This window comes from Liolophura sinensis, chromosome 8 (genome assembly GCF_032854445.1).
Source record: "Liolophura sinensis isolate JHLJ2023 chromosome 8, CUHK_Ljap_v2, whole genome shotgun sequence".
Classification (NCBI taxonomy): Eukaryota; Metazoa; Mollusca; class Polyplacophora; order Chitonida; family Chitonidae; genus Liolophura; species Liolophura sinensis.
Genome location: NC_088302.1, coordinates 2,572,360 through 2,598,902, shown reverse-complemented (window position 1 = coordinate 2,598,902; position 26,543 = coordinate 2,572,360). Strand labels below are relative to the sequence as shown.

At 39.0% G+C, this 26,543-nt stretch overlaps 2 protein-coding genes across 2 annotated transcripts; one reads left to right on the top strand and one right to left on the bottom strand.

Annotated features, from left to right (window-relative positions):
• Positions 1-1,039: 1,039 nt before the first annotated feature.
• LOC135473149 (COMM domain-containing protein 6-like) lies at positions 1,040-10,319 on the bottom strand. Its single transcript, XM_064752984.1, has 8 exons — positions 10,289-10,319; positions 9,333-9,391; positions 8,881-8,946; positions 8,282-8,358; positions 5,381-5,492; positions 5,159-5,209; positions 4,611-4,763; positions 1,040-2,399 (listed from the first exon to the last, which is right to left on the bottom strand). Exons 1-8 carry the CDS (start codon positions 10,317-10,319, stop codon positions 2,349-2,351), a joined length of 600 nt encoding a protein of 199 aa, XP_064609054.1. The 3' UTR covers positions 1,040-2,348.
• An 80-nt stretch (positions 10,320-10,399) lies between these two features.
• On the top strand, positions 10,400-18,925 carry LOC135472394 (bis(monoacylglycero)phosphate synthase CLN5-like). Its single transcript, XM_064751875.1, has 5 exons — positions 10,400-10,500; positions 11,043-11,223; positions 11,586-11,808; positions 15,869-15,958; positions 17,710-18,925. Exons 1-5 carry the CDS (start codon positions 10,400-10,402, stop codon positions 18,141-18,143), a joined length of 1,029 nt encoding a protein of 342 aa, XP_064607945.1. The 3' UTR covers positions 18,144-18,925.
• Positions 18,926-26,543: the final 7,618 nt, after the last annotated feature.

Genomic DNA, 26,543 nt, shown 5'->3' with positions numbered 1-26,543 from the left:
TCGGTGAAGCCCACACGTCATCTTCTGTCCTGATGGCAAAATGGTAAGTTCACCCACTCCTGTGACCTCATGCAAAGAGCAACCATCTCGGCGTCGGGAGACCTGGGATCAAATCCAGGTGGCTCATACCAAAGACTTTAAAAAAGGGTGAGGTACACGCTGCTGCCTCGCTTGACGTCCAACAGTAGGAGGTTAGAGTAAAAAAACGTGACTGTTGTCAGTAGACCTTCCCATATACAGCCGGAGAGGAAGGCAGCATGAGCTGGGCGTCAAACAATCTGTCAAGAATTCCCTCTAATCGTAAGCCTTCAAAACTCCAGATTTTGATTACAGGCGCATTTGGGTGGATTTTAATCAGACGAAGATCTTCATAACGCATTGTACATTGTAAAATGGACAACCTGAAAACAATAGTTGAAGATCCATCACTTCCTCCGATCGGGCCACAATCAGGTTCGATCTTATGGCCTACCGGTACCGAAAATATGCAAATACTCTTTCGATGTTACGCAGCGAATTACTTAAATACTTCAGCCACCTTAGAGAAAGATCAGTGTTACATAATCTTCTGTTTATTTATTTATTTGATTAGTGCTTTACGCCGTACTTAAGAATATTTTACTTATACGACGGCGGCCAGCATTATGGTGGGAGGAAACCGGGCACAACCCACGGCCATCAGCAGGCTGCTGGAAGACCTTCTTACGTACGGCCGGAGAGGAAGCCAGCATGTGCTAGACTTGAACTCACGACAACCATATTAAACCCGTGTATCATGCTAGTATAGTTGTCAATAATCAAAAAATATGTATTTCTGTTGCTTTCATTGCAATTGTTCGAATCTCCAACGTGGCGATCTTATTGAACACCACGAATATACATCTACAGCCCTTAGCGGAATTAGACTCGATTAGGACGCATCAGTTGATGAAAGACCTCACAAAGAGAATTTTTTTACATCGAAAAACTGTAATTTCTTATTTTAAAGTAACAACACGTACATGTAGATACACATTTTAATCATTCTCATCACTCTAGGTACTCAGTTGTTCTTGATCTACAGTACGATAGTGACTATTACAGCTCTCGATTCATCCTAACACGTGTTCTCACGATGACGAGAGCTGTACTGCCTGTGGCTTACTTTCCGATACACTGCACTTTTACTCAGGGACGTGTAGGGAAGACAACAAAAATAAGCAGTTAAAGTGAAACAAATAATGTGATTTTTTAAAAATAATAACCTCAAAACACAGTACTGACGTTGTTTTCATTAATGTATTTGTGACGCTTGGACACTAAGACATGCATGCACATGCCCCCCTGATATTAGCCTGGTAACAGAGAGGCAAAGACAGTACGCAAGGAAATACCACAGGTGTACACCAAGGTGTGCTATTTATTAATAACATTTGATAAACACTGACCGATGCAACCAGGATGTGTGGAGAAAAAGTTAACGTTTTACCCGACTTTAACGCTTTCAACATTCCTTATGTCAAACAACAGGAAGGACGTTCTAACAAGTTCTACAGTGTGTTTATATTTGGCGCACAGCTTATCTGTTGACTGGCGAAAGTGGCAAGCAACGAGTCACCAACGAGTCACTTGAGCTCAGAATGGCTTGTTGTGGCATTCATCGTTTTATTTGTATCCTTGCGTCAAGAAGTCAACACAAAGGTTTCCACGCCTACTGTCCAGTTTCAAACTAAGACACTACTGGACAGAATGGTATGGCTTGTGTTACTACTGCATGCCATTTTGTTGCTACTGCATATATATGCATGTTGTTCAATTTGAGGCGGCAAAACTATTAACCACTTAAGCCCTACATAAAGGTGTATCTTAACCATAATTTCACAGAAAACAGGAAACATAGCAGGAAAAGCGGAAATTCGAACAGCCAGAAGCATGTCATCATCTGAGGCATGGCCGTCTTTCGCATACAGATACTGTTATTTCACAAAAAACTAATTATGATTTAATGTCATTTTTAACAACACATGTGGAAATACTCCCGCTGTATTTTTTCCGCATAAAGAAAACATTCTTTAAAGATGTAATGCTGCGTGACACCAACTGACATCATCTGTACATTATCTATGCAACATCTGTCATCTGAGCATACTTCCATACCATTTAGATGAAAAATGGCATCAAAAAATTCTCAGGTAAATCACACGGGAATCTTTGTCCAGAGCCTCTTGCTGTGAGCAGTCAGTAAGTAGTTTCAGCTGCAAGAAAACTGGGGGCTGTATAACTGTAGGAGACAGATAGTATTCACCGGTGACTTGCAAGAAAGATGCCTATCGACAAAAACCCTGTCCCATTAGATATGGATGGCTTCATCACACTGTTTCAAGGACTGAACCTATTTCCTTCATCTGGTTGGAAAATTTCTGAAATGAGAAAAGTTTCATCTTTAAAAGGTCTGAACAGCAGATTACTTTCCCCCTCAACGTTTTTTTTTTTTTTACATCACAAGACTCAATGAGAATGTAACACTGTGCTGCAAATATTAATACATTAATAATGCCCTTCTCAGAGGCTATACAGCAAACTTTTCCTGCTGGTTTGTGGATCTTAAGCACTTTTGCTGCAGGTTTGTGGATGTTAAGCACTTTTTCTGCTGGTTTGTGGATGTTAAGCACTTTTCCTGCTGGTTTGTGGATGTTAAGCACTTTTCCTGCTGGTTTGTGGATGTTAAGCACTTTTGCTGCAGGTTTGTGGATGTTAAGCACTTTTCCTGCTGGTTTGTGGATGTTAAACACTTTTCCTGCTGGTTTGTGGATGTTAAACACTTTTGCTGCTGGTTTGTGGATGTTCAGCACTTTTCCTGCTGGTTTGTGGATGTTAAGCACTTTTCCTGCTGGTTTGTGGATGTTAAGCTCTTTTCCTGCTGTTTTGTGGATGTTAAACACTTTTGCTGCTGGTTTGTGGATGTTAAACACTTTTGCTGCTGGTTTGTGGATGTTAAGCACTTTTCCTGCTGGTTTGTGGATGTTAAGCTGTGGTGTCCAGCGTCAAGACTCACTGCACAATGCTTGTGATAGCTTAACAGGGAAATTACACTGTGCGTAGACAACGCAAATACAATAACTGTTGTTTAATATTGCAAATTGGAAACTTTCACTCTGAGTGAGTTAGCAGCAAGACAACAGAAGAGGGTGATTGGCTCCCTCTCGTTTACCAGTTTAAAATGTACATTTCACAGTAACTACATGTAATTCTTACCATGATAGTGGTTGTATGTATAAAATGCCACAGCTGGCAGGCAGACTGTTTGCCTGACGTGTCTGCTATGGCTAACGTCAAAGTGACACGCAAAACATAACATGAAATTCTGTAACAGACATCTCTAATGTGTGTGTAGACTGAGGGAAACTACGACTAACGTTGTGGTGATGTACAGGACATAACATGAAATTCTGTAACAGACATCTCTATTGTGTGTGTAGATTGAGGGAAACTACGACTAACATCATGGTGATGTACAGAACATAACATGAAATTCTGTAACAGACATCTCTATTGTGTGTGTAGACGGAGGGAAACTATGACTAACATCATGGTGATGTACACAACATTACCTGAAATTCTGTAACAGACATCTCTATTGTGTGTGTAGAGAGAGGGCAACTATGACTAACGTCATGATGACGTACACAACATTACCTGAAATTCTGTAACAGACATCTCTATTGTGTGTGTAGACTGAGGGAAACTATGACTAACATCATGGTGATGTACACAACATTACCTGAAATTCTGTAACAGACATCTCTATTGTGTTTGTGGACTGAGGGAAACTATGACTAATGTCATGGTGATGTACACAACATTACCTGAAATTCTGTAACAGACATCTCTATTGTGTGTGTAGACTGAGGGAAACTATGACTAACATCATGGTGATGTACACGACATTACCTGAAATTCTGTAACAGACATCTCTATTGTGTGTGTAGACTGAGGAAAACTATGACTAACGTCATGGTGATGTACACAACATTACCTGAAATTCTGTAACAGACATCTCTATTGTGTGTGTAGACTGAGGGAAACTATGACTAACGTCATGGTGATGTACACAACATTACCTGAAATTCTGTAACAGACATCTCTATTGTGTGTGTAGACTGAGGGAAACTATGACTAATGTCATGGTGATGTACACAACATTACCTGAAATTCTGTAACAGACATCTCTATTGTGTGTGTAGACTGAGGGAAACTATGACTAACATCATGGTGATGTACACGACATTACCTGAAATTCTGTAACAGACATCTCTATTGTGTGTGTAGACTGAGGGAAACTATGACTAACGTCATGGTGATGTACACAACATTACCTGAAATTCTGTAACAGACATCTCTATTGTGCGTGTAGACTGAGGGAAACTATGACTAACGTCATGGTGATGTACACAACATTACCTGAAATTCTGTAACAGACATCTCTATTGTGTGTGTAGACTGAGGGAAACTATGACTAACATCATGGTGATGTACACAACATTACCTGAAATTCTGTAACAGACATCTCTATTGTGTGTGTAGACTGAGGGAAACTATGACTAATGTCATGGTGATGTACACAACATTACCTGAAATTCTGTAACAGACATCTCTATTGTGTTTGTAAGCTGTTTCCCTGATGTGTCCGCTATGACTAATGTTATAGTCACGTAGGGAACATTCAGGTTACGGCAGCAGTCAGAGCTCATGGCAACGCCTAGTTTCCACTTCATATCCACCAGCTGTCAAACAATTGTAATTATATTTATTTTACTTGACGGGGGCTTATGCCACACTGACGTGTATTCCACTAACAGAACATTGGCTATGATTAAATGCATACTATGTGGTAATCATACATGTGATTCTATCCTTATTACTATTAAATAATTTGAAGCATAAGTCATCTACATGTTTTTAAATTCGAAACAAATCTTGAGTTTCATCGATCAATTTTCTTAGATACTATAAACTAGCTGGTGAAATTACCTGCCTGATGTGGTTCTTGGTAAAGTAAAGTACTATCATTACGTGATTACACCACTTATAGCTCCCCAAAAAATGGCAACCTTTTTACTAATTTTATTTCCAACCCATAAATCAACATTATAAGCAAGGGAGTTAAGCCGAACCTCACCTGTCCTACATTGAGCAGCTGTGTAACGTCTGACGATGAGAGTAACCTCCCCTGCAACACAATGTTTAAGTTGTTGGTTGGAAAACTTCTCGGCATATCACTTTATAACATCTAGTTATTCTAGCATATGGATGGATAGCAGTAGTACTTACCATGTACACTAGAAAAGTACAATTCACTTTACTTCATAATAAAATTTGTCTGGTAAATTTGAATTTTTACCTGTTGTTCCCATATTCGGCATAAAACATCAACAACATTCCTTTTGAATAAAGAACTTGAGGCCAACTGCTTGGACAGGTTCTCTGAATTCAAGTCTGATCTTGCAGCTTCCCTGTGAGTTAAATAAACAAAGGCAATTTAAACTGATAACTAGAGCCAAGGGCTGTGAAATGGGTCTATTGGGTCCTAATGGGTCTTTTTCTATCATATTTTATTTTTCTTATAACTTATGAGCAATTGTCTTCTAGTACAATTCACTGGTCTTCGCAACCCACAAAGGACCTATCAGTTATTCTGTCTGTAATGGAGGAAACGGCCCTACTTCATTATGACATGACTTTAAAGAGAATGTAACATTATGATATACTGTAAGATTATAGACATTTTCTCCACATTTTTCTTGCATCTAAGTCGTAACCATTTTTATTTGTTCAGTTAGTGTGAACATGAAAATCTTTATTATTTGTAACACTGCTGTATGTGGCCACAAATCAAGACAACATAACATAATACAATATTCCTCTCTGGCCGTAAGTGGGAAGGCCTGCAGCTGTTCACGGCTTTCATTTGGGCTCTGCCCAGTTTCCTCCCACCAAAACGCTGGCCACCATGATCTCAGTGAGTACGGCGTAAAACACCAATCATAAATAATACAATACATGTTTTGGTCCTTATGTTGTACAGTAAGCAGTATCTCAACAGTACAAATATGACAAGGACACATAAAATACATGTTCACTCTACCAATCTTTTTTTTGATCTTTTCAGGATTATATCCAAATGTTCATCACATACAGCAAATAAAATTAACAGCTCATTCCACAACTCAAAATAACTTCTTCCAGGGGCCAGGAAAAACTCTGCATAATAAGTCTGTTGGCATTCATGCAATTAGGAAGATCAACTATTGGGCAGTCATCCAAGGGGTCAAGCAATGCTCCATACAATTTTCAGAGGTAGTGCAGTACTGGGTAGGCCTACCGCAGGACAGATTTTAAAAAAAATACCCAATACTTCACTTTTTTGGGTGCCCAGCAATACACCTGGAAAGCGTGAAGTTGATTCAGTGATGGGGGGGTTGAGGCATTCGGAAGACATACATGTGCATACAGTTATGGGCCTGCATCAACCTACCGGTACAGAGATTCTTCTTGTTACATATAGGACTCCAAGTATATGTATGTACATGCCATTTTCCCAGAATTACGACTTGTCATAACATTCTAGAATAAACTAATTAATTCAGCTCTTTCTCACGAGGAATGAATCTGAATGACACTCAAAGGTCTGCATTTATTTACTACACCTCAACCTGTAGGCCTACTGGCTTTATTCCATTAACTGACTTGATCACTGACAATTTTATGTTTTCATTTTGTTTTGATAGCAGGGGTTGCAGTATTGTTTCATTCTACGGTAACCTGCCTTATGCGACTTTTAATTAATATTTACCTGCCGAAACATTTCTGTATACACGAACAACTGCTGTTATACTTATTATGCTAAATCCAAATGTAGGCGGCCTACATTAGTAGACAAAAATTTATTATTTTGCTTTATTTATTTGCAGTATATAGTATAAATCTAACCCGTTTCTGAACACTAGCTGTTCTGGTGATCGCTGAATTTCATTGCATTAGCTTCTCTCCTCAGAAATCATTGATACATGTAAACGCTGGAAACTGGACCCTCGATTGGTGTAAAATTAAAACGATACGCTGGGGGCGATATCAGGAATATTTAATGCAGTGCAGTAGCAAACCTTGTTGTACAGTAACCCAAAATAACCACTTTTTTTAAAAATCCCTTGGCACATCTGATTATAGCAAACACTAGAGATGGTCACAAATTCAAATACCACAGTAGCCATTGTCCATGACTGCGGGTAGTGGTACATTAGCTTTTACGGTAACCTTCAGTTTCTGAAAACCAACATGTCGTGGAGAGCGTGGCGCACGTAAACTACTTTGGAGATCTATTTTCGATTTTGACAGGACTGTTTGCTTTATATCTCGCATATACGCTATAGCTTTCAGAAATTTAGGCTTACACACAAATCGTCAAGCGTATTTTGTACGCTCTGTTTTAATTTTAGAAGGGTATCATCTAATATTTAAGTGCATTTACGCCCTCGCGCCCCTTATCTTGCATACCTGCCATCAATAACTTCCATACTCTTTATTTTCACCATTTTGGTGACTAATAAAGCGCTCGATTGCGGTAGGCCTAAATATTATCAGGAGCTGTTAAATACACGAACGTATGCTACTTTACATGGTGTAAATCTTTTCTCTACATAACCTATCACAGGCAATCAAGGTACTAACTGCAATTTACTGTCACAATCCTCAAAAATAGCGCAAGGGCGTTCCATAATCTGTTCGTGACATGAAACTAAACGAACAGTAAATGAAAGCACGACTCTAAACATAATCAAGCTTTTTATTCAATGCATAATCATAACACATAAATCCCAACCAAAAAAATTACAAAAAAAACAAAACAAAAGCAAAACAAAGAAAAAACAAAAAAACATCACGAAAGGAGGCGAATGTTTCACCATAACACACGGTCTATTTCATTAAGCACACTGACAAGTCATACTTGGGTGAAATTACTTCCACCAATTCCTTCACATTTATTCATGCCTCTATAATGGGCCTCTGGTGATTCTCACCAATAGACCCATAATAAATTGATAAATAACAATAACTATTAGGTAAGAGGATCACTGCCATCAAATTTAAATTCATGAACTGAAACAGTCATTTGTATTAGTATCACAACACCATGGTTTAGATGTAGAAAACCATCAATTCCATTAAGATCTACTGGAAAAACTGATGAAATTTTTTATTTTTATTTTTTTTATTTACATCATTAATATTGTTAGTGACTTACCTGTATAAATAAGTCACAGCATTAACGCAGCTTTGAACAGAAACATCTTCAACAATCTTGCTTACAGAATTTATTTTCTGAAAAAGCCATAAGTGTATGACAAAAATCAAAACTGGTTGTTGATGAAATCAGATAATGTTAAAGCAGCTCTGAGTCTGAACTGTACCTGGCATTTCTTCAGATTTAACCTGATACCATTAATCATGGTTTTCCTCATCAGGACAATATGATCATAATAATTTATTAAACCTCAGCTTTATTCCTAATTCATTTTCAACATGAATGGGATGTACAGTATGCCTCAGGGAAGTTGGCACAACATAAACAAAACAGCAGATACCATGATTACACAGTACAGCAAATACCTCAACATGTACCTTTCTCATACTGGCAATATATGAGCATTGGATACATTTTGTCTTTACAGTCTATTCAACAATTCATGCTCCTTTTTTCAGGCAATCTCTTACCCACATGAAGTTGTTATCTCAGTGATGTGTTCAGCTTTTTACACTTGTTGCAATCTATGAAAATAATTTACAATGATCCAGCTTCATGAAAGTATATAAAACTTAGCAGATATACCAAGATAAACTGACCTGAGTGAATGATTTAATATTAACACAGCTGAGCTTGTACTGCAAAACTCTCATAACATCCTGGCACTGAAACAGACAGTGCACAACATGTAAGATCATTGTATATGTAAAAACGATGTAAACTAGCTAAACTATGGATATATCAACCTCGGATCAAATATTTCATCATCAACATTAGCAAAGTGTTGGATATGATGGTAAACTACATATATTCTTGGTTCTTTTCAGATCTCTTGTAATGTACTGTTATGACCGTAAACTGAGTAATTACTTTCTTCCTACTTGCATTGTAACTTTTATTTACATATATATGTGGACATACTTATGTATGTGCATAATATGAAGCTATAATAAGGGTTAAATTATTATTTACTGCTTTCAGTTTCCATCATATATATGGCAATGAGGGTTACATCTAGTTAACTCCAGATGCTCTGGTTTACTGCTCTTACCATTTCTGCAAGGATATCTTCTGGTAGCTGATTCAGCAAATCTGCTGCTTTTCCAGTACCTGGAAAATACAGAGAAAATTGTTGTAAACTAAAACTAATAATAAGCATATACATGTTGTCTTTTCTGTACTGTTTCTGTCTTGTGCCATGCTCAAAATCATTTCACTAAAACACATAAAGATTCTCATTTGATGCATGTAGCCTGAAAGTATAATGGTTGAAGGATTTCACTGTGTGGGTCACACAAGGATTCCAACTCGGGTCTCTGCAGCCGAAGTCCAGCGCTCTATCAACTCAGCTAAAGTGAAATTCCCGCTAGCTACTGCCACTACAAGCACTGGAAAGTTGCTCCCATTACACTCCTTCCCACTTAAATTCTTCCCCCTCTCCCAAGATACACTCACATTCGCAGGCCCAGGGCTCCACGCTTCTTGGAACCTGTTAGGTCAAGGCACCAGTGTAATGGTTGAAGGATTTCACTACAGGGGTCACTCAAAGAATCGAACTCGGGTCTCTGCAGCCGAAGTCCTGCTCTCTACCAACTGAGTTAAAGGGAAATTCCCGCTAGCTACTGGTAGTATAAGCACTGGAAAGCTGCTCCCGTTACAAAAGAACCTGCATTAGGTACCGTGTTTCACATCTGATACATGGAACTACATGTATTTTCCCAACGCTGATTGTGATCATTATCACCTCCTACCCAATCCTTCCTCCCAATAAATGGCACACGGAGAGGCAAGCAGATTCAGATAACAGACTAACACTCGTAGGCACAGTAGTGTCACTGTTAGCTCAGTTTTCGTGACTCTTAGCGGGCTTACATTCAGACAAACCACACCAGTTTCTGTTTCAGTTGCTTAAGACAATGTGTAAGCTATGCCTAAGTTAATCTTTCAGCCTTACTTTCTGCTATATGGCAAAACTATTTAAACCATGGTCCAATAATGAGAATTTACCTTGCGGAGCATTTTGCACAATAGCCGCCATTTTGTACTCTACTGTCAACGCTATCATGTGACTTGTACTGTCATGTGACCCGATCAGCTGTCATGTGACACACGCCGAAGATGGCTACACAAGGAAGCAGACGACATGTGTATCTACTGTTGCTCGTCTCTGGCGTTTTGGTGTCATTAAGCATAAGCATAGAATGGCCAGTTCCTTACCAGTAAGAAGTTTTCTGTATTTTAACTGATGACACGACAGTAACATTGATTGGTACCTGAATCTGGAAAATTAGTGCCACAAACACCTCTCTTTAATATAAGTGTTAATAACTGTTATATTCTTGATGTTCTTGTGGATGAATAGATGGTTTGTAATGACAGCCATCTTTGAGGCGAGTTTGTGTATATTGCCCATTGTAGGGCCTTACCAGCCAAGGGCCTCTGCCCATTATGACACCTCTAACAATAGACACCCAGTGGGCAATACACAAACTTACCTCAAAGATTACTGCCACTGCAAACCATCTGTTCCGATAAGAAATGTATAGACCTATTCAGTGAGTAGGCCTATAGCTCTGACAGGCTACGTGACCTAATCAGTTAAATAAATACCTGTGCATGTTATGATTGTAGTCCGAGTACTCTGACTAAAACTGGCATGAAACTGGCAGCATGACATTTTTTCTGGTGTATATACCACTGTATATATTAAATGCCAGCTCTCTTCCCAGTAATATTTAAGATGGTGTTGTGTATGTTTCAGACGTTTCCCTTCCAGACCCCGGGCTAACCCATACTGTAAGGCTGGAGTGATCCCATTCTGCCCAACTGGTCTGCCCAGTGGAAAGGTTCCCATCCCTCATCTAGATACTGATGTCATTGAAGTGTTTGCTATGAAAGCTCCTGTATGGGAATTCAAGTTTGGAGATCTTTTAGCAAAATTTGTACGTTACTTTATAGTTTTCATTTACAAGTGATTAAAACTTCATGTTTTGGGCATCCTGGTGGTAAAAGTTGTCTTTTGTGTGAACCCTCGAAAATCAAATTTATGCTGGTTTTTAGGCAATTTTGGGTTGTCCCCATGCAGTTTGTTATTGTATAGTACTGATGTTGCTGCTCAAGTCAAATAGTAAAGAGCACTGGCATACGAAATAATGCATCAAGAACAAAAATCAAGCTAGTATGGTGATGTATGTTCACAGATGCGTTTGCTTCCATTTATGGGAAATACTGCCTTTCAGGTTTGTGTCATAATACATTTACTTTCTCAAGTTCATGATGACTTTTGACATATTTTGTCTTTCAGAATATAATTCACGATGCTATAGGATTTCGAAACACTCAGACAGGCCTGAACTATACAATGGAGTGGTATGAATTATTCCAATTGTTTAACTGCACTTTCCCTCACCTGTTGGCTAATGACAGTCTGACATGGTGCAATCAGGGAGCTCTGTGTATCTATGAAGGCATTGACGATAAGCACTGGGCTGAGAATGGCACCTTGGTCAAGGTAGCTGAAATGACAGGTAATGTACTGTTCATCACTTTGAAAGATCAATCTTTTCATGCATGTAGCCTCACTTTTTTTTGTATCAGTTATCTGTGATGGAAGAATGGAGCCAGGTTAATATTTCTGTGATAAGAAATGTAACAGCACAGGAATAACGATGTAAAAGTGACACTTGGCGTGGGGGGGACTTAACCAGGAACTGTGGAGAGTGGAGTGTGCTGTCTGGTGCCAGTGTATACTGTGACAGTGGAGAGTGGAGTGTCCTGTCTGGTGTCAGTGTGTACTCTGACCGTGAAGAGTGGTGTGTCCTGTCTGGTGCCAGTGTATACTGTGACTGTGGAGAGTGGAGTGTCCTGTCTGGTGCCAGTGTATACTGTGACTGTGGAGAGTGGAGTGTGCTGTCTGGTGCCAGTGTATACTGTGACTGTGGAGAGTGGAGTGTCCTGTCTGGTGTCAGTGTGTACTGTGACCGTGGAGAGTGGTGTGTCCTGTCTGGTGCCAGTGTATACTGTGACTGTGGAAAGTGGAGTGTCCTGTCTGGTGCCAGTGTATACTGTGACTGTGGAAAGTGGAGTGTCCTGTCTGGTGCCAGTGTATACTGTGACTGTGGAGAGTGGAGTGTCCTGTCTGGTGCCAGTGTATACTGTGACTGTGGAGAGTGGAGTGTCCTGTCTGGTACCAGTGTATACTGTGACAGTGGAGAGTGGAGTGTCCTGTCTGGTGCCAGTGTATACAGTGACAGTGGAGAGTGGAGTGTCCCGCCTGGTGCCAGTGTATACTGTGACTGAGCTCCCTAAATCAGACACTTACAACCACTCATACTCATTATTGTTGTTTTTTTGGTACATGGTCTTGAAAACCATGTATAACCAACTTGACACATACTTAGGGCGAGCAAAAAGTCTGGAAGTTTTAAATCTTTATGATGTATGTATTTCATAATAATGATAACAATGATGTAAATATTCCTGCATACCCATCTCCTATGGACAGGTGATATGAACTTTGTTAGATTTTTAGCAAAACAGTTACACTCAAAATCATGAAGGACTTCAAACTTAAACTTGAACTGTTTACCTAACTAACAGCTCAGCGACATGAAAGAGATCTGTTTAGAGAAACATGCCAACCTGACCAGATTGTGCAGTGTAATATCACTGAAATTCTTTTTTTCAGATTTTTTTAAAGAGATTGTTGAACGGCATTCAAATATTTGAATGCTGTGGTGGATTTTATAAGCCATACTGACTGTATCTAAGAAGGAATTTTTCGCAATATTATTTCAGTATTCTTTTACTCATGTGTAAAAAGAGTTATTCCAACATTCAGTGTCAGGATTAAAGTTAGATAAACTCCCTGTGACATCAGGGTTCCTAACCTCTGATAGTAAGGTCCATAAAGCCTACCTCAGAACTCATATGCTTTGAGCGCATTTGAGTCTTTTCACAAAAATCTACAATAAAAAATGAAAGTATATTTTGCGCATAGTTTGATGTGGTCTGTTTAGCGATGAATACTTCGATTGTTAGAGTTTTTTTTCCTTTAATGATGAAAAATGTTGTTTGAAATGGAAAGTTTTAATGATGACGTAGAGACACAGTGTTTTGACAGAAGTAAATAGTTTAGTACACTGACATTTATAAGTTTATTGGACTGAGATTTTGGCGGATTGATAAAGAAACAATGATGTTCAGTGGCTTTTAACTACATGTAGGTGTTTTACATGTACAAGAAATACTTGTATGCCTTTATTTGTTATAATAATTATCAGGTATAATAATTCCCTTCAGCTTAATAATGACATCCTCTAACTTGCAATTGACTTAATTTATGTGCACCGTGTGAACAGTTCAAAATTGGAGATGATTGTGCCAATGTTACGTTGAAACCTATTTTTTTTTCACACACTTGTAATACCATGTGTTTTTAGCCAATGATTACACATCAGTCGATGCTGCCATGATATGGCTTAAATATTGCCGATGTGGCTTTAAGATTATTATATATTCAAATTATCCTATTGTGTTGATGGATTAGCGTCAGTCCGCCAGACCACTGGCCGTTTGTTTCAACATTCAGTACCTAGTCAGGTTTACCAACATTATGCCACCTGTAGACTGGCATTGAGATGAACCCTATTTCTTTCTTATCCTAAGTCATTAGGATCATTTGATTGAGTTATTATTTGTGAAAGGTTTGTTAAACCTATATCTCTCGAACTCATCGGAAAATGCGCCACCATATACATTTTGTACCACATGTGTAGATGTAGTCACGAAGAAGCCTATTTTCATTGACTTTGATCTACTTTTTGAATCTCATTTGATCTGCACATCCAATACTTTGTTTGGACATTCTTGTTCACAGATGTATTAGAAAAAATATAGTCATGGTGGCCATTTAAATTATATACTTTTATGGTCATAGCGACCCTTTAAGTCATGTACTTCTATAGTCATGGCGACCATTTAAGTCATGTACTTCTATACTCATGGCGGCCATTTAAATTATATACTTTTATAGTCGTGGCAACCATTTAACTCATGTAATTTTATTGTCATGGCGACCATTTAAGTCATGTACTTCTATAGTCATGGCGACCATTTAAGTCCTTGGGAAGGTCTGTCAACAACCTGCGGATGATCGTGGGTTTTCCTTGGGCTCGACCCATTTCCTCCCACCTTAATGATGGCCGCCGTGGTATAAGTACGGCATAAAACACCAATCAAATAAATAAATAAATAACCATCTAAGTCATGTGTTTTTATAGTCATAGCGACCAATTAAGTCATGTACTTTTATAGTCATAGCGACCAATGAAGTCATGTACTTTTATAATCATGGCGACCAATTAAGTCATGTACTTTTATAATCATGGCGGCCATTTAAGTCATGTACTTTTATAATCATGGCGACCAATTAAGTCATGTACTTTTATAGTAATGGCGACCAGTTAAGTCATGTACTTTTATAATCGTGGCGACCAATTAAGTCATGTACTTTTATAATCATGGCGGCCATTTAAGTCATGTACTTTTATAATCATGGCGACTAATTAAGTCATGTACTTTTATAGTCATAGCGACCAATTACGTGGGGGCCTCCGTGGCTCAGTCGGTTAGCGCGCTAGCGCAGCGTAATGACCCAGAAGCCTCTCACCAATGCAGTCGCTGTGAGTTCAAGTCCAGCTCATGCTGGCTTCCTCTCCGGCCGTAAGTGGGAAGGTCTTCCAGCAACCTGCGGATGGTCGTGGGTTTCCCCCGGGCTCTGCCTGGTTTCCACCCACCATAATGCTGGCCGCCGTCGTATAAGTGAAATATTCTTGAGTACGGTGTAAAACACCAATCAAATAAATAAATAAATAACCAATTACGTCACGTACTTTTATAGTCATGGCGACCAATTAAGTCATGTACTTTTATAATCATGGCAGCCAATTAAGTCATGGTGTCCAATTAAGTCAGGGCGACCAGTTAAGTCATGTACTTTTATAGTCATGGCGGCCATTTAAGTCATGTACTTGTATAGTCATGGCAGCCATTTAAGTCATGTACTTTTATAGTCATGGCGGCCATTTAAGTCGTACTTTTATAATCATGGCGACCAATTAAGTCATGTATATTTATAGTCATAGTGACCAATTAAGTCATGTACTTTTATAGTCATGGCGACCAATTAAGTCATGTACTTTTATAATCATGGCGACCAATTAAGTCATGTACTTTTATAGTCATGGCGGCCAATTAAGTCGTACTTTTATAATCATGGCGACCATTTAAGTCATGTACTTTTATAGTCATGGCAGCCATTTAAGTCATGTACTTTTATAGTCATAGCGACCAATGGAGTCATGTACTTTTATGGTCATGGTGGCCATTTAAGTCATGTACTTTTATAATCATGGCGACCAATTGAGTCATGTACTTTGACAGGTTTCTAAGCACAATATTTCTTGAAGCCTTCAAGCAGACTTGTTCGTGTGCACCTATAGTCATATACATGGACAAGTCAGGAAGCATGCCCATGGACGACGGGTATTTTGTGACTTGCAATATTTTTCTTTTTCTTTTCTCCAGGAAAACAGTTTAACGAATTTGGGAAGTGGTTAGAGACTGACAACAATACAGGGATTTACTATGAGACGTGGACTGTAGAAGAGAAGCCAGGTAAAAAACAAAATAAAGAAGGAGATAAAAACAACCTCTCACGGGTATTATCACATTAAATCGCATTATATCATTGTGTTATGAAGTACATTTCTTGTCAAGTCCATTTGTTCACCTCTGAAATGTGTGTGGATGAAAGAAAAATGCAAATACAAAGCTTTTTAAGATTAATGCAAAGCACAGATGTAATGTACTTGTTTGAAAATCAATATCTTCGTGTATTTATAGGCTGTTTTTATAATTAAATGCGCTCTATAATTCAGTGTCATTGTATTGTAGATGTCTGTTTAGCTGGTGTTAAAGTGTGATTATGGTGACCCATATCCCTAGGCTAAGATGTTCTTCGGTCGATTGCTGTTCTTTTGTAATAGCCTATTAGTGTTCTTTCAGATTTTCAAGGAGCATGTTGTTTCTACACAAAAGCTACAAGCGTCGCCCACTGAAATTCATTCTAAACTGCAGAATGTGCATTTACTTATGTTAATATGCTTAGGGTTCAGTGTTTGAAGACCCTCTTTGATGAAAAAGCTGTAGTAATCAGGGCTATTGATGTTTGGACCTTTATTCTGATGCACTTTCAAGTTTTTTTGTTACTGAAAGAGATGAATAGGTTTAGCCATTATACGTGTGTATGCCAGTGTGTAAAGTAAACCTCAAAGTCACGCAAGGTTAGAAATAGGTATGATGTATGACTTTGTAATGTGATAAAAGGGAAAACTGAAGGTTGTTCATTGCTTAATATTCCGTGACAGGAATTGCCATTTGGAACATCTCTGTTCCAACATGACTGGGTGGTGACCATTAAGTATAGGACGTGATTCTTGGAGTTGTATACCTCTAAACTGTATTAGATTAGGGTCGTAATCAGCGCACATCATGAGTCCTGAACATTTTGTATCGTGTCTAATCGCTTGGAACATTTATAAACACACTGCTCACATTGCAGCGTTCCACTCTACACGCTACAACTCAGCACGAGTACATGTACTTTGTATTCAGACTCGGCCTAGCCTAAATCCCGCAGCCGTTAAGAAAGAGGAAAAATGTTTTGTTGTTGTTTTTAATGTCAGCAATATATTGATACGAAGCTTGCACTCAAACTAAAATATTATATGGCTCAAGGCAAAAGTAAAAATTACACTACTGTTATTGGGAACCCAGAAAGTTGATACGGTTATCTACGTACCAGGAATGTTAAATGGACAAAAATTTTTTTTACCTAAAAAATGTAAAACTATATTTTAACTAGATGCAAAATAACGGTGGATAAACTTGTAGTGTATCAACCACCAATAATATCTATCAGATCAGAGCTACAGCACTCTTCAACTTGGACGTAAATCTTGCACCGAATTGCGCCCGTGTAACGACAAGGCGCTGGTCCGATGTGACCTGCGGGCCTTTGACTAATGAAACCGCTTGTTCGAATCCAGTACTGGCAATTTGGGGCGCGGTTTTATGTCAGGAGTTTCGTTAGGTACTAGTACCTGGCGGGACTGTGGTTTATAGGCCCTACCGGGCAATCCGGTTTCTGTCACCCATAAACCTGGCCGCCATCATATAAGTGAAAAAGTCTTGATCAGAGTCAAGCTTACAAAACTTCACGTCGAACAATGGTAGTATTTCTTATGAGGATGAGATCGACTCAGAAAACTTCTGATTCGAGTATAGATGACGACCTGATCGCATCCACTTCTTTTAATGACATCGTCTATTCGTTGTGTTAAGAATTGTTTGACTTGTATTCGCAGGAGGAAAACTCTGGTTCGATTCGTACGACTGTGCTAGTTTCGTCTTGCGGGCTTTTGACAAGCTTGGGGACCTAGGTGCGAAGTTTAACAGTAGCGTGCACCTGAACTACACTCGGATTCACCTGTATGCTGATGAGCCGGTGTACCTGGGCAATGCCACCGTGATCTTCGGCCCAGCAGGAAACAAGACATTGGCGGCCGACATCATCGACTTTTACAGGAAGTTCCAATCCCACCAGACGTTTCCAAACCTTATCAAGAGCCTTGTGGAAGCAGCTATGGAGATCTGGACGGACAGAAAGTTTTATCTGTTTTACAACTTCGAGTATTGGTTCCTGCCTATGAGATATCCATATGTGAAACTGACCTACTACGAGTCACAATTGCCAAAAACAAAAGATACCACGCTGCGGTACAAAAACAAATCAAACTGAAGAAATATTCATTTTGTGCTATTTTATAAAGGGGCACATTTGTGTTGGCTATGTAGCTTATGTTCAAATGGAGACATACGACTGCTGTTATATGTGTAAATTATTATGTATCATGTGATCGGCCGAGTTTATATCTAAATGGTGTCGACTACTTAATCGTTGTTCATATTAATACCCTGTATAGAACTTGTCTGGTCAACGTTTTTCAACAATTGTATATATGTACAAATATTGCATATTTTCTATATTTTACCAAATGCTTATCTACGGGTCTTTGTTGGAGTGTAATGAAAACTATACATGTGCTCTTTATGCAAGTAGTGTGAGCAAGTGACAAATGAAACTTCTCCTTTATGTAGAGTTTATCATACACCTTTAACCTGACATGCTGCTGACGAGAGAAATTGATGAAAACATGGATTTCCACCTGTCCTAAACCAGTTTTCTCCACAAAGTATTCATGACGGAATTCTCGAGTGACACAGGGAATCTTAAGAGATGGGCCTCAGTACGTGAGGAAAGTGTTTTGACTTTTTCCAAAATTTGACTGAAAAGTTATGCATGAATACTGTTTATGTTTTGACAAAATATTCGAAAGTGCCAACTGTGATATAGGTATGTTTTTATTATTTCCTTTCACGGACAGCTATTAACGGTAAACGTTTTGATAGTACATTTATACAGGGATATGCAAAATAGAAACGGTTAACAACACAGTGGCCACTTTCACAAAATAAGGAGATTTATATATATATAAATAAAGTAATAACTCCAATTTTTTTTTGAGGACTTCGGGTGAACACAGTGAATATATGCTGAAGAAAATTTCGGTATGAATTTTCGTGAAAGTGGCGTATGGAATGTGACGTGTATAGGTGAGGAGTGGTTCACTCTTCGTCCTATTTGTTGGTGTTGATGTGAATGTTAAAATTGATGGCAATGTGTCGCCGTTATAACGTAAAGGAAATAAATGTCCCTATACGTGTTAATCTACACGTGTATGAAATCAATAGATTAGCGCCTACACTCAAAAATTAATCTGTTACTGTTAACAAGCGGTCTGTTGTGTGAGTGATGCTCGAATGTATTCTGTTATAACAGCAGATTGTTCTGTTAAATATAACACACAAATTGTATTAATTCAACATAAAAGATTCTATTAGACTGAAAGGGTATTATGCTGTAGGTGACAGAATATTACGTTATAATAACAGAAAACGTTCTAACATCACTCAGACAGCAGACTTTCTGTTAAGATTAACACATTAATTTTTTGACTAAGCCTTAGTGATCAGTTCATTTAACATTTCGGTGATAACTTCGGTGTAACAATACACATTGTATAGCCTGAAATGCTGACCGAGTACACATTATATGTATGGGTTCAGTGGTTAGCAATTCTGTTTGCTACTACTCTCTATAATAAGTACACACTTCATGTATGGATCGAGTATCTAATCATTCTGTTTGGCGACTCGCTTTGTTATTTGACACGCTGAACAACTGGACAAGTGCACCAGTGGTGCATTGATCCGGTATATATTAGCAGCACAGTTTGGCGCCACCTGACCGCCGTCACAAATGTGTTTCGCGCCAGGTCGCCAAGCAAGACCCGATGTGTACGTGTAGATAATGATAATTTCTCTGGGACAGTTACTGTAATTAACATCTGTGAATTCTGGAACCTATAAGACATACCTTATTTCTGAAATCAGTATTTATTAATTTCAAGCTGCAGTGGTTCACCAGCTGTAAACTGACTGTGCTTTGCGAAATGACATATATATCCTGTACATACAGATACGTTAGTAGGTACAGATGGTCATCCAGCCAGGGTGAGTTGTGTAGCCGATACGAATATATAAGAATTGACAAGCTGCGGAATAAATGCAATGATTATGCGATCAATAGACTTCTGGCTCTTGACTCCTAACGATTTATGGACGTTAGAGTAGTTAAATATGGTTATTACCCATGTACACTTCTGTATGCATCTCCAGACTGTCTATGTGACCAAGACTAAGCCACTCGTAATGGATATATGCAGAGTAAATGTTGGTAGTCGAGTGAGGCATTGTGTCACAGGAGCAGGCAGCTGTTTATCTCCAAACAAGATTTGCGGACTTGCCGTTGGTTACAAAAGCTCTTGTTTCTATAACAGTGTTTACCATTAATGGATTATCCGCTGATCATACACAGAACCCTACTCTTCAAGACGCCAGCTTGCTGTTATGCACAATGTTACCTGTCTTCAAGTTTTGTCGGCGGTAATCATATCTGTACACACGCGGGTTTGTACTACTGATGGTATCGGAACCTGCTAAGGCCATAGTCTCGTTGGGAAAGCGTTTGATACGAAAATTTGATCACTGTTAGCCAGACATTAAGGTATAAACAATGCTAACGGCACATAGTTTGTAGGTGTAAAATGACGTGCATATATGGAAGCTTGGTACAAGCACAGTGGCTTTTTAGTACAGCTGCTCATGTCCGTATACGTACAAAGTGGCAACATACTGTGACGCCCCGTAGCACCGGGGCTTCAGTAGAATTACGTACAGAAAAGTCTGCCCATTGTAGACCATAGTTTATTTTAGTGTATTTGACATCAGGACTCAGTTACAGAGGCCTAGTTATAGAGCCGATAACACAACAATATATGTAAAACAGTATAATATAACGTACAAAATACACACATACATAAATATAGAAAACAGGATCAACTGATGTCACACCTAAGATATTTTAAAATCTCTGTTTTTATAATGCAGTCTTGCACTATACTTTGAAGACTCCAGGCCGATTAAAATATACAGGTCGTTTGAAAACTTTGTCAGTAATGACAACAGGAATGATAACTAGGAAGGTAAAAGGTCATTTGGTACCGCGGGTTACATCTTGGGATACGGTAGCAAATCAGAATAAAACTGATTGAAACACATTATGAACTAGTGAGAATTATTATCAAGTTATAACACCTATGTACAATTTGACTTAGGTCAGCTTGGATCTGAAAACAGTGTAATGGAGATTAAAATTTTCGAAAGAATATCGCATGATCCACAGATAATATAGGCACTGGCATAGTACGGTCATTGATAAATAATGGGAACAGAGTCTTTCCCAGTATCAATCCTTGTAGCGGCCCGGAAGTGACTTTGATATGGAATTCGTGCGTGGAATATTCATTGTCTGCCCGGCATCATTGAAAACTGATGACCGCTTCTCTCTTGTGTGCTACCGGCTTTATTTCTTATTTGTATAATTTCTTACATACCTTTGTCTTCGGGAGTTAGCGTTAAACGTTGTTGTGGAAATGGATCTTGCGATTATCGACTTAGAACGCCCTTTACGCACTACGAATGGTATAGGAATGTCGGACTTGACGCTTATATCTAGTATATAATATATATCTAAATATAGTTTGAACCAGTTGAGTCTGCTTCCACAAACACCATTATATCTATAAACAAAGAAGGGGAGAGGTGATTAGCGTGCCAGCGCGATGCAATGACCCAATATACTCCCCGTGAGTTCAAGTCCAGCTGATGCTGGCTTCCACTCGGGTCGTAAGTGGGAAGGTCTGACACCAATTCTAACCTGTAGATTTTTGGAGGTTTGCCTTGGGCTCTGCCGGGGTTTCTTCCACCATAATACTCTCCGCCGCTCTGTAAGTGAAATCTTCTTGAGTGCGACCTAAAACACCAATCAGATAAACAAAAATAAATCATAGGCTTGCTAAAACGAGTGTATACAAACATGACAGAATAAGTTTGGGAAGATATTTTGTGACCAGTAATTCTGTCTGGAAATTTAGCATGCTATATGTGTGATAGTGGACCTACAAGTAGTAAAACGGTGTCCTTCGCAAAGCAATGGAGAGAAGAACCTTTCGAATGCGAAATTAACTGCTGACTGGAACACTTTGATAATTAAAGGTTCAAAGGACACAGGTATGCAGTTGTTTACATGTTGCTTATTTCCAGATTTAAAAAAGCGGACGTACTGTCGATCTTAGCAATATGTATTCTCTTGAATCACTTCATACATGAGCAACCAAATCTAATTAAATTTGCTTCTTCGTGAATCTGTTATGCTCAATTTAGGTTGCACGACATGGGCATAAACTGATTGTAAGATTTTATAGTAAATCTGTCTAGGATGTTTAACACCAACGACACCCGTGTTACATGGCAGCTAACCGTTTGAAGCTTACGTCAAATGTCTATCATAGAACACGGACGTGTTTACAACTGTGTATGTGCTCAGATTATCGTGTTTCACAAATAGCCATGTCTAAGACAAGTTGTCAAAAGCTACTCATCAATCGTGTGTGAGCTTAACGCTGTATAGGCATCGTTCGCCAATATGTAGTACGTGGTCTTTATGGGATTGCGCAATCACCATGCATTGGTTTATTTATTTATTTATTTGATTGGTGTTTTACGCCGTACTCAAGAATATTTCACTTATACGACGGCGGCCAGCATTATGGTGGGAGGAAACCGGGCAGAGCCCGGGGGAAACCCACGACCATCCGCAGGTTGCTGGAAGACCTTCCCACTTACGGCCGGAGAGGAAGCCAGCATGAGTTGGACTTGAACTCACAGCGACCGCATTCCATGCATTGGTCGGAAAATTCTCAGATTAAGTGTAACAGATAACAGCTTTCTTGGTTGATGCTTGACAAATTGCCGTCGGTAAGCCAACATTCACATGGTATATATGACAATTCCCCAGTCTGTGACGATCAGTGTTGATGCTCATGTACCACTGTTGGCCGGTGAAAGTCAGTAGCTTCTGTATAATCGGATTTGAAGCCGAATTATAGGATTCGCGTTTGAACATTCTATTTTAAGGGGTGGAATAACATCTGGATGCATGTATCATGCTGAAGTGGCTGCATGGGAATGTCTGGAACCTTCAGTGTCAAGCATAACCACCAACTGGGTGAAAACATAGATTATGAATAAAAGCTTGGCTAAACTTAACAAGTCTGTCAGCTGTATTTGAAAGCCGTTGAGTTCTCTCAGGACATTTATTAGCATATATATGATATATGTACAACGAATAGTTTTGTCACACTCTTTTACTGACAGTCAAATTTTCACACCTGATTTGTTGTTCTCAATTTGTTGTTGAAAATCGGTTTTAAGAATGATGTCCTGTTTAACGTTCTCTGTTACGTATTTGAAAGCGTTATAGGTAATCAGGGTTAAAATGAAGAGCACAAACTATAAATTGTTATATAATGCAACCAATCATTTGCTGCTGTGTAATGTTCTCGGGAAGGGGTGCAGCCAAATTATCAGTGTAATTAAATCTGCACCTAAGCCTCTTTCAGCCCAAGCTGTTTGACTGAGATTACGGTTTATTTCTTTGTTTGATTGGATGATAAAGTCGATTTCTGCATTATTTTGGTCATTTCTCGGTATGTACTAACACTGGATGGACCTTCACTTGGTCTGTTCCTCATATCCAAGCGTGGTAGTGTCAAGATAACCGAGATAGCGGTAAAGTGGTGTGTAGTAACAGGCACATGGGCTACGTGGGGGAAGACATCTGATGTAATAGTATTCAAAGTTGATCCTGAAGGTGGATTTTTCGGTCACAGACATGCAGTACTGTATCACACATCGACATTGACTGTATCACGCCCATTAGCCATATGTTGAGGCTTTCACACTGCATGCTATCCCTTCTACTGAATGTCTCTTGTCGTCCATCAGTATGACATACATCTATATGTCACACAATCGGGAGCTCATTGGCTCCTTACCAAAGCCTGTTGGTATACTTCTAGTACCCCTGTCTCATCTTACCTAAAGAGATGCCCGATTTAAAAAGTTAAATATTCTTACCTGTTAAACAATGTTAAAGCTCATTCAAGTGGAAAAATAATTATTAAAATGTTGGGATTTTAAGGTATAACCCACTCTGAGTGTGACTGATGAGTGTTTAATTTTTGTATAACATTAATGTGTCTTTTAGTGCAGCGTAACCTACACGGCATGATTTCATATCAGTTGCAGTGATTTGTTGTATTTCTCTTACCGTTACCGATGGTGACACAATGTAACCACGTGCCATTTTCAGATAATAACTATCAGATACATTTACCACTTATATGGTATTGTAACATACGACACTATTGTTTCTGTTCGTGCTACCTGTCGTCTGTCCGTTACTGAGGAGTGACCTCTGCACACGAACTCCGATTGCTAACATTGTTACAGGCCTAATGGTTCCATGATTGCTCGGAGTCATCTTCTGTAGTGTGTTAGATGCTATAGCACGGGTTCTAAGCTACATTTAAATGTTGAAGGCGTCTTTTGTTGGGGCTTCGTGGTGGTTGTGCTATTGTTCCATTAAGCGACAATATCAGCCTGTAAAATAGATAACGACTTTATCAAGTGTAGGCCCAGTATGGATTGAGTTCTAGAAACATAATGATGTGGTAGCCGTTAGATCCGTCTGCCACTTTCCACTGGTGTCTGAATGTATAGTTTTACATGTTACTTCATGTGGTGGCTTCAGGTGTGTCATTTGTGGTTTATTGTATCTTCTGAATTTGTTAAGACGCATTTTTTTTAAACAAAAATGCTTTTGTGAAGTAGTTCGTTTTTGCTTAAGGATTTCCTTTTTAAGCTTATAGTTTTGCTCTAATTGAGAATGTAGGATACTGAGTAATAGCGTGGAAAATAATTAGCCGATGCAGGTATCCGTAAATAACGTTAATTTTCTTGAAATGACAAGGAATCAGTTGTTTTGACATATCTATTTCCACGTACGACGATGATATGGCCCATTTTAAGGAAGCTATCGTGGGTTTTCCCCGGTCTGTTTGGTGTATACCATGAATAAAGAGCCATTAAGAACCGGCAATTTGGATTACCAATTAGATGTGTGTAGCTGACAGTGCGCTATGACCTGGCAAGAGTTACAGCCCAGGTCATGCACTCATTGAAGGTCAGGGGTATATTAACTATGATTATGTCCGCCCGAGGCAGTTCTCCTCCCCAACCTTGTATACTGTAATTACTTGCTCTCTTCGGACTGTGTGATACCAGAAAAGAGGTCATGTTAGTGAGTGGCTCAAATAACTTTATCACATTATTCCAAACATTAAGCAACTAGTCCCTCTCTGTGACAAAAAGGAATTCCAGCTATTCATTAACCTCATAAATCTGACTAGACATCTCCAAAAACTTGTTCACTGCTAAATTTCATAATTTCTAGTTCTGTGAACTCTACAGGTATAGGTCGTTCTCATATAGGTCCTTGAGGCTTAAAGTCCAAAAACGACTCCGCAAATCTCTAGATTAAGTGGGTTAGATCTCTGGGTATGAATGCAATACGAGAAACCTGTGGTACACATAAAGTAAAGATTAATATGTGCCTCAAATAGAAGGCAGTAGAAAACTGTGTCCAAAAATTATTTAAAATATTTCTTTCCATTTTTTCTAGCCTAGAAATTGCACAAACGTAATTTTTTCTACAACAATTCTGTGTGACCACAATTTTCAAAAATGTTTTCACATTATTTTGACCGCTTGAATTTCCATTAAAGTGTATTAAGACGATCCTGTAAGTGTTGATTTGAGATGATTTCACCAACATTAACCCTAAATGTCCCCTATGGAAATAATTCTTGTGAAGGAGGTGGCGTGACGCCACATAACTTAGAGTGACTGAGTGAGTGAGTGAGTGCTTGGGGTTTAACGTCGTACTCAACAATTTTTCAGTCATATGACGACGAAGGAATCCTTAGGGTGCATGTACGTGTGATGTGCCTCCTTGTTGCCGGGCGGATTTCCACCGCTCTTTTATTTAGTGCTGCTTCACTGAGACGACTTACCGAAGGCAAGTAAGCTGCCCCACCCGAGCCATTATACTGATACGGGTCAACCAGTCATTCATGCTGAATGCCAAGCGAGGAAGTTACAACTTCCTCTTTTAAAGTCTTAGGCGTGACTCGATCAAGGATTGATCCTGGATCTACCGGTCCCCGAAGCGGACGCTCTACCAACTGTGACCGGGCCGGTCATAACTTAGATGTGGTTCGAAAGGACACGTGCAGAAAAAATGTGAAAATTAATAATAGTTTTTTGGCAGATTTATCTGGCGATTCGAAAGGCACCGAATTGGGTTCATCTTTAAATGCCTAAAATAGGTTTAAATTTTTGTAGACCAGAGTAGTCATTGAACCATTTTGTTTATAATCATATATGTTCACAAAAACATTTTTTATACCTTTTGTCAGGCTCAAAACTCAGAGACGAAAAAAAAACACTATTTAAAACCAACATCGATTACGGATGTGTATTTCCTGTGATGAATCACCACTGTCAGATTTGTTTCTATTAAGCAAGTCGTGTAGTTATCAGCGAGTCACCTTGT

What these genes read in the sequence shown, in the direction of transcription:
- LOC135473149 (XM_064752984.1), bottom strand. Translation starts at nt 10,319, where the DNA reads ATGGCGGCTATTGTGCAAAATGCTCCGCAAG. An exon ending in AAGATATCCTTGCAGAAATG is followed by an intron (nt 8,947 to 9,332) that starts GTAAGAGCAGTA and finishes TGTCTGTTTCAG; the next exon opens with TGCCAGGATGTTATGAGAGT. An exon ending in AGCTGCTCAATGTAGGACAG is followed by an intron (nt 4,764 to 5,158) that starts GTGAGGTTCGGC and finishes ATTGTTTGACAG; the next exon opens with CTGGTGGATATGAAGTGGAA.
- LOC135472394 (XM_064751875.1), top strand. Translation starts at nt 10,400, where the DNA reads ATGGCTACACAAGGAAGCAGACGACATGTGTATCTACTGTTGCTCGTC. An exon ending in GAGATCTTTTAGCAAAATTT is followed by an intron (nt 11,224 to 11,585) that starts GTACGTTACTTT and finishes TTTGTCTTTCAG; the next exon opens with AATATAATTCACGATGCTAT. An exon ending in CAAGGTAGCTGAAATGACAG is followed by an intron (nt 11,809 to 15,868) that starts GTAATGTACTGT and finishes TCTTTTCTCCAG; the next exon opens with GAAAACAGTTTAACGAATTT.